We start from the raw sequence: 14,530 nt of genomic DNA on the forward strand, positions 1-14,530 counted from the left end.
CAGTTCTGCTGTAGCTCTCCTAACTCCTTTTTGTGGACTTTTTTTCTTTTTGTTTTTAATTAGCAGCTCTTACCTGATCTGTTGTGGCAGGGTGCTTACTTTTATTTTTTTTCCAGCGAAAATGGCTATCATGGAGAAGGCAGAGTGGGGACCTCAGTCACAAGCAGCTCACCCATCCCGTGGCGAACTGTGCTTCCTTTTTTTTTTTTCCTCTTTATTTTCCAGCGACTCTAGCCCGAACTATTGATGTGGGTGGATTCTTACTTTTTATTTTCCGGCATCTAAAATGGCGGTTGGGGAGAAGGCAGTACAGAGACTTCAATCGCTAGCTGATACAGGATTTGTGGGTTTTTAAAATCTTTTCGTGGCAAATATGTTCGGGAGAAGGCAGGGCGGGATCCTCAAGCACGAGCAGCCATCCCATCTCCAATTTTGTTATGCTTTATTGTGAACCACTTAGCTTGACATATAGGCAGAAAACAAATACATAGATAAATGGATCCCCCAGTCTGAGGGGAATGGGGGATCATGGCCCGGGGGCCCAGGAGCAGTGGAAAAAGTACAGGTGCCAATCAGTGGGCTTGTCTGGCAGGACTCAAGGAAAGAAAATTATCAGGTAAGTATAATTTAACCATTTAGACAAAAGTACTGATCAACAGAAGCTGACCTTCCCTTAGCTGCCTCCTGTTGTCTAGTGAAGATTGATCAAGACATCAGCTGCCTGATGGGGGCTGATGTCTTCCAGAAATCATAGAGAGTGACTGAGTTGCTAACCTTTATTTTGCATATGAGGAGTGCTTATAAGTTAACTCTTCCTATTTCCCAAACACACATCCCTGACCCATGGTGTCTCTTCTGTCCTGCAGGCCTATGAACTGTCCACCTTAACAGGGACTCAAGTTTTGCTATTGGTGGCAAGTGAAACTGGCCATGTGTATACATTTGCTACACGAAAGCTCCAACCCATGATCACCAGTGAAACGGGGAAGGCATTGATCCAGACATGTTTGAATTCTCCAGACTCGCCACCTCGGTCAGATCCCACCATGGATCAGCGTATGAGTGCCACAGGATTTGAGGAGACAGACCTCACCTATCAAGTATCTGAGTCTGACAGCAGTGGAGAAACAAAGGTAATTGTCATCTCCTCTATTATAAGGTATTAAAGCAAACTTGGTTACTGATAGCTGAGACAGCTAGATTTTAAACTGTGGTCTTTGACTTTATGATGTATAAGATACAATGCTCCAAAATAGCTATTAAGTTGGCTTGGCATAATCCAGGTAGAATGCTCAGGTCTTCAACCATCTCTTTGTTAGAATTCTTGCAGGGGTATAGATTTAAAAGTAGTTGAGGTCTTAGAAAGAGTTAAATGAATAATTGAGCCTTAAACTTCCAAAATTAAGTTAAGGATAATTGAGAGAGATGGTGCGATATGTTTGTTCTATTTGAGGATGGATGGTAGGGTTTGTGTTCTGGCTAAAGCTGGCAAGAGTTGTCAGAGGTGGTGAGGCAACAGTAAACTCTGTGGCTTTATTTGGTTTGTTTTACTGTGTGTTGAATTTGTAAACTTCTTTTATTGTATCTGCTGGTTATGAGATTATATATGTTTGGGATGTTATGTATGGTTAGGAAAGGCAGCAATCGGTGTGGTCATGGTTAAGAAACATAAACTTGACGGCAGAAAAAGACTAGTCTGCCCAACCACATCAACTGCTCAGCTTTACAATCCCTACCACTCTTTCAGAGATCCTCTATGCTTGTGTGTGTAGTTACCTACATTGGTCCTTTTTAAGTCTCTCCCCTCTTCCTGCTCAAACCTTGTTAATGTTACTCCTCCCACTCAGCCAGGGACTCCACTCGCATTGTATAGCATACTGTTTGTGTTTACTAGAGGGTTATCAAAACATACTAAAACACAATCATACTATGAAACGGGTCTACTTTGTGTTACACTGGAAGTATAAATTTCTCCTGCTTGCTAATATTTTTAAAAGAATGGTTCATTTTTAAAGACTGATTCAGTGACACTGGTACTGCAATTCTCTATTTCTAGGCTTTAATTTTGCTGGAATTCCTGAAGTGCGTTTAACATTGTAACTCTGAGCCATAGTAGGAAAACGTTACAAACTGTGAAATAGTAAGGGGTGTAAAACAAAGTATGATTATTTTATGTCCTGAAATTTCTTCTGGTGACTCAGTGTTTATATGTGGTATCTGCAACCCCAAAGTATTTGATTCTAGCCCATAGTAAATATAATAGAATAATCATAAAAACAGATATTCAGATTTAGATGATGAAAAACAAAAAATGTTTTATCTTACTTCTGCTGCCAGACTGGTGATCGCTGCCCAGTGGAAATGTACAAACCCACACTCACGCAGCTCTATGGCAAATTAAGGCAAATACATTACATAGAGAAATTAAAGGCCCATAGACGAGACACCTTACGCAAATTTTATAGGATGTGGACACCGCTGATTCAATACCTAGCCCAGATGGAACAGCGTAACTGATAGTATGAGGAGAATCTGAGAAATGGCAAGGGGGGGGGGATTACTAGGGAAGAGTGGGACATGGCAATTCTATATCTGGATATATGTTAACCTGAAGAAAACTTATTGCACTAGAACTTATGTATTTTCTACTAAGGAGGCAAAACTAATGTTTTGTATTTGCCTATATGTTTGTATTGCTGTTCTCATCTCTATTTACCATAGTGTGTGTAAGCTTTCAATTATATTGGATAATAAAAAAAATTTTGAATTAAAAAAAAAAAGAATATATAGCAGTGAATGATGACATAGATTTAATTGGCATCTCAGAGACATGGTGGAAGGAGGATAACCAATGGGACAGTGCTATACCGGGGTACAAATTATATTGCATAAGAACATAAAACATAAGAAAATGCCATACTGGGTCAGACCAAGGGTCCATCAAGCCCAGCATCCTGTTTCCAACAGTGGCCAATCCAGGCCATAAGAACCTGGCAAGTACCCAAACACTAAGTCTATTCCATGTTACCATTGCTAATGGCAGTGGCTATTCTCTAAGTGAACTTAATAGCAGGTAATGGACTTCTCCTCCAAGAACTTATCCAATCCTTTTTTAAACACAGCTACACTAACTGCACTAACCACATCCTCTGGCAACAAATTCCAGAGTTTAATTGTGCAGTGAGTAAAAAAGAACTTTCTCCGATTAGTTTTAAATGTGCCCCATGCTAACTTCATGGAGTGCCCCCTAGTCTTTCTACTATCCGAAAGAGTAAATAACCGATTCACATCTACCCGTTCTAGACCTCTCATGATTTTAAACACCTCTATCATATCCCCCACAGTCGTCTCTTCTCCAAGCTGAAAAGTCCTAACCTCTTTAGTCTTTCCTCACAGGGGAGCTGTTCCATTCCCCTTATCATTTTGGTTGCCCTTCTCTGAACCTTCTCCATCGCAATTATATCTTTTTTGAGATGCAGCGTCCAGAATTGTACATAGTATTCAAGGTGCGGTCTCACCATGGAGCGATACAGAGGCATTATGACATTTTCCATTTTATTCACCATTCCCTTTCTAATAATTCCCAACATTCTGTTTGCTTTTTTGACTCCCGCAGCACACTGAACAGACGATGTCAATGTGTTATCCACTATGACACCTAGATCTCTTTCTTGGGTTGTAGCACCTAATATGGAACCCAACATTGTGTAATTATAGCATGGGTTATTTTTCCCTATATGCATCACCTTGCACTTATCCACATTAAATTTCATCTGCCATTTGGATGCCCAATTTTCCAGTCTCACAAGGTCTTCCTGCAATTTATCATGATCTGCTTGTGATTTAACTACTCTGAACAATTTTGTGTCATCTGCAAATTTGATTATCTCACTCGTCGTATTTCTTTCCAGATCATTTATAAATATATTGAAAAGTAAGGGTCCCAATACAGATCCCTGAGGCACTCCACTGACCACTCCCTTCCACTGAGAAAATTGTCCATTTAATCCTACTCTGTTTCCTGTCTTTTAGCCAGTTTGCAATCCACGAAAGGACATCGCCACCTATCCCATGACTTTTTACTTTTCCTAGAAGCCTCTCATGAGGAACTTTGTCAAACGCCTTCTGAAAATCCAAGTATACTATATCTACCGATTCACCTTTATCCACATGTTTATTAACTCCTTCGAAAAAGTGAAGCAGATTTGTGAGGCAAGACTTGCCCTGAGTAAAGCCATGCTGACTTTGTTCCATTAAATCATGTCTTTCTATATGTTCTGTGATTTTGATGTTTAGAATACTTTCCACTATTTTTCCTGGCACTGAAGTCAGGCTAACCGGTCTGTAGTTTCCCGGATCGCCCCTGGAGCCCTTTTTTAAATATTGGGGTTACATTTGCTATCCTCCAGTCTTTCAGGTACAATGGATGATTTTAATGATAGGTTACAAATTTTTACTAATAGATCTGAAATTTCATTTTTTAGTTCCTTCAGAACTCTGGGGTGTATACCGTCCGGGTGATTTACTACTCTTCAGTTTGTCAATCAGGCCTATCACATCTTCTAGGTTCACCTTGATTTGATTCAGTCCATCTGAATCATTACCCATGAAAACCTTCTCCATTACGGGTACCTCCCCAACATCCTCTTCAGTAAACACCGAAGCAAAGAAATCATTTAATCTTTCCGCGATGACCTTATCTTCTCTAAGTGCCCCTTTAACCCCTTGATCATCTAACGGTCCAACTGACTCCTCACAGGCTTTCTGCTTCGGATATATTTTAAAAAGTTTTTACTGTGAGTTTTTGCCTCTACAGCCAACTTCTTTTCAAATTCTCTCTTAGCCTGTCTTATCAATGTCTTACATTTAACTTGCCAAAGTTTATGCTTTATCCTGTTTTCTTCTGTTGGATCCTTCCTCCAATTTTTGAAGAAGATCTTTTGGCTAAAATAGCTTCTTTCACCTCCTCTTTTAACCATGCCGGTAATCGTTTTGCCTTCTTTCCACCTTTCTTAATGTGTGGAATACATCTGGACTGTGCTTCTAGAATGGTATTTTTTTTTTAACTATGACCATGCCTCTTGGACATTTTTTACTTTTGTAGCTGTTCCTTTCAGCTTTTTTCTAACAATTTTTCTCATTTTATCAAAGTTTCCCTTTTGAAAGTTTAGCACGAGAGCCTTGGATTTGCACACTGTTCCTCTTCCAGTCATTAAATCAAATTTGATGATAATATGATCACAATTGCCAAGCGGCCCCACCACCGTTACCTCTCTCACCAAGTCCTGTGCTCCACTGAGAATTAGATCTAAAATTGCTCCTTCTCTTGTCTGTTCCTGAACCAATTGCTCCATAAAGCTATCATTTATTCCATCCAGGAACGTTATCTCTCTAGCGTGACCCGATGATACATTTACCAAGTCAATATTGGGGCAATTGAAGTCTCCCATTATTACTGCACTACCAATTTGGTTAGCTTCCCTAATTTCTCTTAGCATTTCACTGTCCGTCTCACCATCTTGACCAGGTGGACGATAGTATACCCCTATCACTATAGTCTTCCCTGACACACAAGGGATTTCTACCCATAAAGATTCAATTTTGTGTTTAGTCTCATGCAGGATGTTTATCCTGTTGGACTCTATGCCATCCCGGACATAAAGCGCCACACCTCCTCCCCAGTGCTCCTCTCTGTCATTGCGATATAATTTGTTTCCCGGTATAGCACTGTCCCATTAGTTATCCTCTTTCCACCATGTCTCTGAGATGCCAATTAAGTCTTTTGTCATTCACTGCTATACATTCTAATTCTCCCATCTTACTTCTTAGACTTCTGGCATTAGCATACAAACATTTCAAAGTTTGTTTTTTGTTTGTATTTTCATTCTGCTTTTTAATTGCAAAGACAGAAAGGAGCATCCGGGAGGCGGCACTTTGTCTGGGATGGTGGACCTCCTGCATGAGACTAAATGCTCAATCAAATCTTTATGGGTAGAAATCCCTTTTGTGTTGGGGAAAAGTATAGTGATAGTATACTACCGTCCACCTGGCCAAGATGGTGAAATGATGGAAAGAAAAATTAGGGAAGCTAATCAAATTGGTAGTACAGTAATGGGAGATTTCAATTACTCCAGTATTGACTGGGTAAATGTAAAATCAGGACATGCTAGAGAGAAAGGTCTTGGATGGAATAATGACAGTTTTATGGAGCAATTGGTTCTGGAACTGACGAGAGGAGCGATTTTATATCTAATTCTTAGTGGAGCACATGATTTGGTGAGAGGTAACAGTGGGACCGCTTGGCAATGGTGATCATATTATGATAAAATTTTGAATCAGTGACAGGAAGGGGGATAGTAAGTAAATCTACAGCTCTAATGCTAAACTTTCAAAAGGGAAACTTTGAGAAAATGAGAAAAATAGGAAAAGAATTGAACAGCTACAAAGGTAAAAAGTGTGCAAGAGGCGTGGAAATTGTTAAATAAATAAATAATAGCATCCTAGAAACAGTCCAGATTTATTCCACCCATTAAAAAAGGTGGAAGGAAGGCAAAACAATTACCAACAAGTTTAAAAGGTGAGGTGTAAGAAGCTATTTTAGCCAAAAGATCTTCATTCAAAACTTGGAAGAAGGATCCAACAGAAGAAAATAAGATAAAGCATAAATGCTGGCAAGTTAAATGTAAGACATTGATAAAACAGGCTAAGAGAGAATTTGGAAATAAATTGGCCTTGGAGGCAAAAAAACTTTAAAAAATATATCTGAAGCAGCCTGTGAGGGAGTCAGTTGGACCATTAGATGTTAAAGGGGTACTTAGAGAAGATAAGGCGCAACTCCACTTTCATCGGTGGACCCTCCGGTTACGCCAGCGCTGCTTCCTACTCCAGGACTGGGGTTACACACCCCAGGCTTCCATGAGGAATTGGACCGGATGGTCCAAGAGGCCATCGTAAAAGCACTGCAGGGCTTCCAGCCGGCACAGATTCCGGCTCAAGCCGCCGACCCGATACCTGCGGCGCTCGCATCTTCACTGGATAGAATGGATGCGCTAGGAGAGCGGTGACGTCACCCGCTGCGATGGCCGCCTGAGCTCCGAGCTCTCCCTTCCCTCGCGGGCAATCTCACCCCATCGCGGGAACAACCGTGTATTTCGCACTAAAATTTAGCGGACCTGAAGCGTGAGAAGGCAGCAATGTCCACCCCGAGGAAAAATCCGGACTTGAACCGCTTTTCTTTTACTTCTGCGGCCGCGACAGCGGCCCTATCCACTGAAGAAGGGGACAAGATGGCGCCGACCCGCGAAAATGCGGAGGCCCCGGAGGGGGAAAAGGAGACTGGCGATATGGAGGTACCCACCCGGCTCGAGTTCCGTACCTGGTTCCTGTTTGCAGGTATTAAAAAGGAGGTCCAGGTGATAGAAAAACGGGTGGATGAAACGGAGACGGGGCTGCAGGAGACTCAGACTGAGCTAGAAAGGGTCCACGAGGAGCAGGGAAGAATCAGGGACTCCCAGGAGGAACTACAAAGGCATGTAGAAGATTTAGATAGAGAACAGAGCCAATCCAGGCTCTTATGGCCTGGATTGGCCACTGTTGGAAACAGGATGCTGGGCTTGATGGACCCTTGGTCTGACCCAGTATGGCATTTTCTTATGTTATGATAAACCTCCATTTTCGTGGCGTTCCTGAAGGGGAGGATTTCAGAGACAGCGCACAAGTGGTTCAGAGCATTTGTGCTCAGCTACTGGATCCGGAGGGAAAGGCGGAGAGGCCACGGGAAGTGGTTCTCGAGAGGGCACACAGGACTTTTGGTAATCCCCGGAATAATTTGCCAAGAGACATTGTTGCATGCTTTCATAGCTTTTTGGTCAAAGAGTAGGTGGCACAAGCAGCCAGGACACTGGGATCTATAATGTGGAAGGGCCACAAGATTGAGATATTCCAGGATCTGGCCATATCCACTATCAAGAAACGGAGGGCCTTCCGCGACATTATTCACATCCTACGCTCCAATAATGTAAGATACCGCTGGTTCTTTCCATTCGGATTACAGTTTATAATCAGCGGGGTAACATCCAGAGTGCAGCAGGTCATGGAAGCAGAGGACATAATCAGAGCGGCGGGGCTACCGCTTCAGACCTCGGAGGGGGCTGCGGAGACGGGCACGGACAACAGCAATCGCAGAGGACAAAGACCCAAATGGCAGAGAGTAGACACGGGCAGAGGATGGCTGTGCCGGAGATCAGGAGGCACTACTGAACTTGAGGCCACAGGATAAAACTATCGGGGGTGTGCATTTGGCTATCAGTATCCTAGTCAGGTCATCTTAGACGTGCTGGCAAGGAGGGAGTCTTTTCTGTCCAGGGCAGTCTGCGCAGTTATGTACCACAGACTAGACAGAGTTTTTCTTTGTAGTTTCAATGGTTGTTCTAAGTAAAGGTTACAATAGGAACTATATTGTTCCCTAGTTCTAAGGGGGGGAGAGATCATATCTCTATATACTTTAAATCAGAAGGGGGGGGATGCGAGCCACGTGGAGACGGGAAACGTCAGCTCTCTCATGGTAAAGAACCACGATGTGGAGAGTGGTGATCAGGAGGGGTGGGTGGGGGGATGGGGGGGGTGGACTGGGGGGAAGAGGTTGTTTGGCGGGGTCTTGTTCTCAACTATGAATGGTACATTTTTGGTTTTTGGTATGTGAATAGGGTAACAAAGGGACGAGATGGGGCTATTAAGGGGGCAGTCACTCGGACAATATTATCATGGCTATGGGGCTCTTAAATATAGTGTCATTGAATGTGAAAGGCCTAAACACGTACCATAAACGCCAACTTTTTCTCAAGGAAATGGCCCTTATTAAAGCAGACATCATATTTAGCCAAGAAACGCATATTAGGAAACAATATGAGAGGTTGCTTATTTCCCAGGGGTATCCTCAGGTATTTCATGCTGCTGCTACAGCCCAACGCAAGTACACCGGGGTGGGAATTTTCTTTGCTAAATCTCTGGTTGCAGATATTATTTCGGTGGTTAGGGATGTTGAGGGACGCTATATCCTTGTGAAAGCTAAAATTCATGAGGAGCTGTTTACCTTTATGAATGTCTATGCCCCAAATACAGATCAGTCCTCATTCTTTAATAAGATTTCCACTGTACTAAGTGATTGGGTAGAGGGGCATCTGGTAGCGGGTGGTGATTTTAACCTTACTCGTTACCCATATCTAGACAACACTGGTGGAGGGGGAGTAGGGAGTAAACACAACAGGCAGGCTTTAAAAAATTTGTTAGCAGATCGGGGCATAGTAGATGTGTGGAGGTTTCGTAACCCCACGTCTCGCAACTACACTTTCTTTTCAGCCCCGCATAAGTCATACTCTCAGATCGACTATTTTTTGGTAGATAAGGACATGGTTGGGGCAATCCAAGAAGCGAATATAGGTATAATATCATGGTCAGACCATGCACCAATATGGATCAAGATTTATTTGGGCCGCCCCCAGGCGGGGGTTAAATTTTGGAGACTGAACGATAGATTGCTAGATGATAAGACTTTTGTGGACACAATCAAGGGTAAAATAGCCCAATATTTAGAAACTAACGACATTGGGGAAGTCTCGCCTGGTGTTATGGGATAGTTTGAAGGCCTATGTAAGAGGGCTTCTTATTGCCTGGGCTGCATATGTCAAAAAGGATAGCGAACAGAAACGTTTTCTGTTAATGGCCAAAATATCCCAACTGGAGCTTCGGCATAAGCGCACTTTAGATCCAAGCATTTAAGGACACTCACGGAGGCTAGGGGGGCCTTACAGGCATTGGATATGGATGGGATAGCATTCCAACTGCAGCGATTGAGGCAACAACATTATGAATGGGGTAATAAAGCGGGGCGGCAATTGGCTAGGAAGCTAAAAGAAAAAGACTTGCAATCACAAATCATCAAGATTAAGGTGCCACAGGGCCAATATGTGTATTCCCAGAAAGAAATAGGACAATGTTTTAATCACTACTACCACACTTTATACGATGCGGAACAGTCATGCACCCCGCAGGAGATTGAACAATATCTTAGGGATATCCCACGTTCCACTTTTATCAGAAGAGTCCAGAAGCCGGCTTGATGAGGAGCTACGAGAGAGGGAGGTGTCATCCATCATTAAAGATCTTAAATTAGGGAAAGCACCGGGTCTGGATGGCTTCACAGGGAAATTTTATAAAACCTTTAGTACAGAACTAATTTCCCCACTGGTAGCCATGTACAATGCCTTACGCAATGAAGGGAGGCTTTCTACAGAGAATAACACTGCGGGCATCACAATTTTGGCTAAGCCGGGCAGGGACCACACGCGTTGTGGTTCTTATAGACCAATCTCGCTGATTAATATTGATATGAAAATTCTAGCGAGAGCGCTGGCTATCCGGCTGGGGAGGGTAGCTCCCGGGTTGGTTCATTGTGATCAGTCTGGGTTCATCCCCGGACGGCTGGCGTCGGATAACGTGCGCAGGGTTGTTGAACTGATGTGGTGGGCTCAGACTAAGGGAATTCCAGCAGTACTGCTAGCGGTCGATGCCGAAAAAGCGTTTGACCGAGTACATTGGCCTTATTTGTTTAAAGTTCTGGAGGTGATGGGCCTGGGGGAATTCTTCATCACCTGGATTAGGAAGCTGTATGAGAACCCACATGCCAGAATTAAAATCAATGGGGCCTACTCTGATCCCTTTAGGGTGAAGCGCGGTACGAGGCAAGGCTGCCCCTTATCGCCATTATTGTTTGCTCTCTCATTGGAGCCCTTTGCGGAGAGGGTCTGTGGCCATTCCAATATTAAGGGATTACAGATAAAGGATGCGTCATATAAGATTACGCTTTTTGCCGATGACTTATTATTTACTGTTGCACAGCCGGAGGTCTCACTGAATGTTATATTGGAGGAAATGCATGTCTTTGGTAGGCTGTCTGGCTTTAAAATTAATGCTGACAAATCTGAATTGCTAAATGTCTCCCTGCCAGCAGGCCAATTTGCAGAGGTGGGGAGCAAAGTACCTTTCCGCCTAGCTACAACCTCTATTAAATATTTGGGAGTCAAAATTGGGACCAATCTGAATGATCTATACAGCTTAAATTACGATGCTTTGCTTTCTTGCATTAAACAGGATTTAGACAGGTGGGACCGGTCAGACCTCACGTGGTTTGGCAGGGTGGCAGCGGTCAAGATGAACATTCTACCCAGATTTTATCTGTTTCAAACTTTACCTATAGCGATCCCGGTGGGGGCCATGAGAGTGTGGCAAAGGAAACTCTTTCAGTTCATTTGGAAGAGGAAGCTCCCACGGGTATCGCGTCATATACTATATAAGGATAAGTCGCGAGGGGGCCTCAATATTCCCAATCTCTACTGGTATTACTCAGCCATCATGCTTGGTGTGGTCATTAGCTGGCATTTTACAGGCAGCCCCAAGCCATGGGTGGCAATTGAGCAGGCGGGATCGGAGCCTGTTCCGTTGACAACCCGGGTGTGGTGTCGGGAGGCTGGCGGGAGCAATGATAAGTCCCTTACACCGTATACCCAGGCGGTATTACGGCACTGGATAAGATGGAGGGGACGCTTGTGGGAGATAAGGGTGTCTACCATCTGACGTCCTTTTTAGTGCATCCCCGATTCCCCCCGGGACAGGATACAGCTTTTGTCCGGAGGTGCCGGCAATTGGGTATTACCACAGCAGGACAATTGTATCAGGGGACCCAGCTGATTCCAGTCACAGACTTGCAAGAGACTTATATGTTCTCCCCCATGGATATGTATGCCTACAGGCAAATTACTCATTTTTTACGATCAGAAGGAGCGCCTGGGGATATCCTTAAGGGCAAGTCCTTATTTGAATTGTTCTGTGTGCAGACTGGGCCTTTATCCAAGCCTATTACTCGATTATGCTTATCAACAGTGGCCCCAAACTTAAGATGAACTATCAGACTCGGTGGGAAGGAGACCTTGGGCAGATCCTCACGGACTCAGACTGGGATCAATGCCACATGATTATAGGACGGGGCTCTATCTCTGCTAACATTAAAGAGAATGGTTATAAATTACTGTATAGGTGGTATATGGCACCGGAACGGTTACATCGCATACAACGCCAGATGAGTGATAGCTGCTGGCGCCAGTGTGGGGAGAAGGGAACATTTTTTCATATGTGGTGGAGGTGTACCACGGTACAGGGCCTGTGGACGGAAGTGACCCAGTTTGCTTCCAAGATTCTGGGGGTAGATGTACCGCTTGATCCCAAGGGTTGCTTATTGGGTCTAATAGGGGGGACGGGCGGCGATAAACAAAGAAGATTGTCATTGCATATTTTCGTGGCCACAAGGTGTGAAATAGCTTTCAGATGGAAGGCTGATAGAGCGCCCACATTTGCCCAAGTCCTCTCTAGATTAGATAGAGTATGCCAGCTGGAATACCTTACTGCTGTTCAACATGATAGAGTACAGAATTTCTATGCCATATGGAAACCTTACCAAGAATGGAAACTTAATCAGCACTGACTTTTCTTGCACATAGTTGGGATAGTGCAACCAGGGGAAGAGGGGACGTGGGAGGGAGGATGGCACTGGGAGGGGAGGATATGATGAGGGAGGTTTATATATTGCAAGAATGACAGAACGCTTGATGTTGTTTTTATGGTTTATTGTAATGTGTACAGTGCAGCAACTAATACTGAGCAAAGTGGGAAATTTGCATTCTGCTAACGTATGCGAAGCTGTATAACACATGTGTGGGTTGTTGACTGTTGTACAATGGCTGATATGTTGCATTTTTCTTGTTTCTGAAAAGTGTAAATAAATTACAAAAAAAAAAAGAATGGATGCGCTAATCGGTGCCTTTCTACTGCTGGGACCAAAAACACTGGTATGTCCCACTCCTTCCACTCTGATTTCCTTTGTCATCGGAGGACGAAGAAGCACAGAGGCCGGAGCCCACTCCCGGGCTGTCAGGAGTCCTGCCACAGACTCGTCCGCCGGTATCACTGGCTCCATCGGTGCCGATTCCACCGATGCCGCACTGCCCCCGGTTGGTGCCACAGTCTGTGCCCCCTCTGGTGCCATTGATGCCTTGGCCTGATCTCACAGGAATAGCGCCGTTTCTTCCACCTGAAGATCCCATGGGCACAGGGGACCAGCCTTACCAACCTTGGACAGATGATTCTTCTCAGGATTCAGATGATCTGCCATCTGAACCGTCACCCCCTGAAGAGAGAAGGTGGTCTCCTCCAGAGGACGTGTTTTTTTTTTTTTATACATTTTATTAAGGAGATGTCTGAGGCCATTCTATTCCAGCTTCAGACAGAAAAGGACTCCAGGCATAAGATGCTGGAAGTGTTCCAATTTGTTGATGCACCCAAGTAGATCATGTCCATCCCTGTTCATGAAGTCCTTTTGGACCTGCTCAAATGCAACTGGGAGCATCCAGGTTCTGTAACACCGGTAAACTGAAAAACAGATGCTACCTACCTGGAACAGATAGCTCCTGGATTCCAGAAAACACAGCTGTCCAATCATTCTGTAGTTGTGGAATCGGCCCAGAAGGCAGCTAGTCGTTCTAAGCCTCATTCTTCCACACCTCCGGGGAAGGAGCAAAGATTCCTGGATGCCTTTGGACGACGGGTTTTTCATGGCTCAATGCTAATTTCCCGCATTGCTTCCTACCAGTTATACATGACCCAGTATAACAGGGACCTTTGCAAGAAAATCCAGTATTTTTCTGATTCCTTACCTGACCAATTTCAAGATCAACTTAACTCCTTGGTCCAAAAGGGTCTAGATGCTGGCAAGCATGAAGTCCGTGCTGCGTATGATATCTTTGACGCAGCCTCGAGGGTGTCCGCAGCTGGGATTAGTGCTCGTCGATGGGCCTGGTTGAAGTCCTCTGATCTAAGGCCAGCAGTACAGGACCGATTGGCGGACCTCCCCTGTGCCAGGGATAATCTCTTCGGGGACAAAAAATCCAAGAAACGGTAGCACAACTCAAGGACCACCATGAGGCACTGTCAGCTTTCTTCGGTGCCTTCTGATTTCTCGTACAACTCCAAGAGGACGTTCAGAAGAGACTCTAAGCGGCCATCGTTCAAGCCACAGATATATTATCCTCCTGCTACTTGAGGTTGCCCCTCCAGGCCTGGCTGGGTCAGTCCCGGCAACTCTGGCCTCAGAAGACCCAGCCAGGCCCAGCGTCAGGATTTTGACTCCTTGCTGGAGAGCATGGACCATCCTCCTCTGCCATCTGTCCCAGTCGGCAGTCGTTTGTGCCACTTCGCAAACACCTGGAACACGATCACCACAGATCAATGGGTACTCGCTGTAGTGACTCAAGATTACCATCTCAACTTCCTATCCGTACCAGCAGACTCCCCACCTTGGCTGACGTGGGGCTTATCCAACCATTCCTCCCTTCTAAAGGAGGAGATGTTATCCCTCCTCAACTCACGGGCAATAGAACCAGTGCCCCCTTCCCAACAGGGACAAGGGTTCTATTCCCGTTAT

The 14,530-nt window shown here is 44.5% G+C and overlaps 1 protein-coding gene across 3 annotated transcripts in view; it reads left to right on the forward strand.

The window, feature by feature from the left end:
* SRF (serum response factor) overlaps window positions 1-14,530 on the forward strand; it is a 240,623-nt gene that overhangs the window by 29,744 nt on the left and 196,349 nt on the right. For all 3 annotated transcript variants that reach the window (XM_029592815.1, XM_029592816.1, XM_029592814.1), the window contains exon 2: window positions 867-1,133. In XM_029592815.1, the coding sequence (XP_029448675.1) occupies window positions 867-1,133 (267 nt within the window). The remainder of the gene's footprint in view (window positions 1-866; window positions 1,134-14,530) is intronic.

This window comes from Rhinatrema bivittatum, chromosome 3 (genome assembly GCF_901001135.1).
Source record: "Rhinatrema bivittatum chromosome 3, aRhiBiv1.1, whole genome shotgun sequence".
Classification (NCBI taxonomy): domain Eukaryota; kingdom Metazoa; phylum Chordata; class Amphibia; order Gymnophiona; family Rhinatrematidae; genus Rhinatrema; species Rhinatrema bivittatum.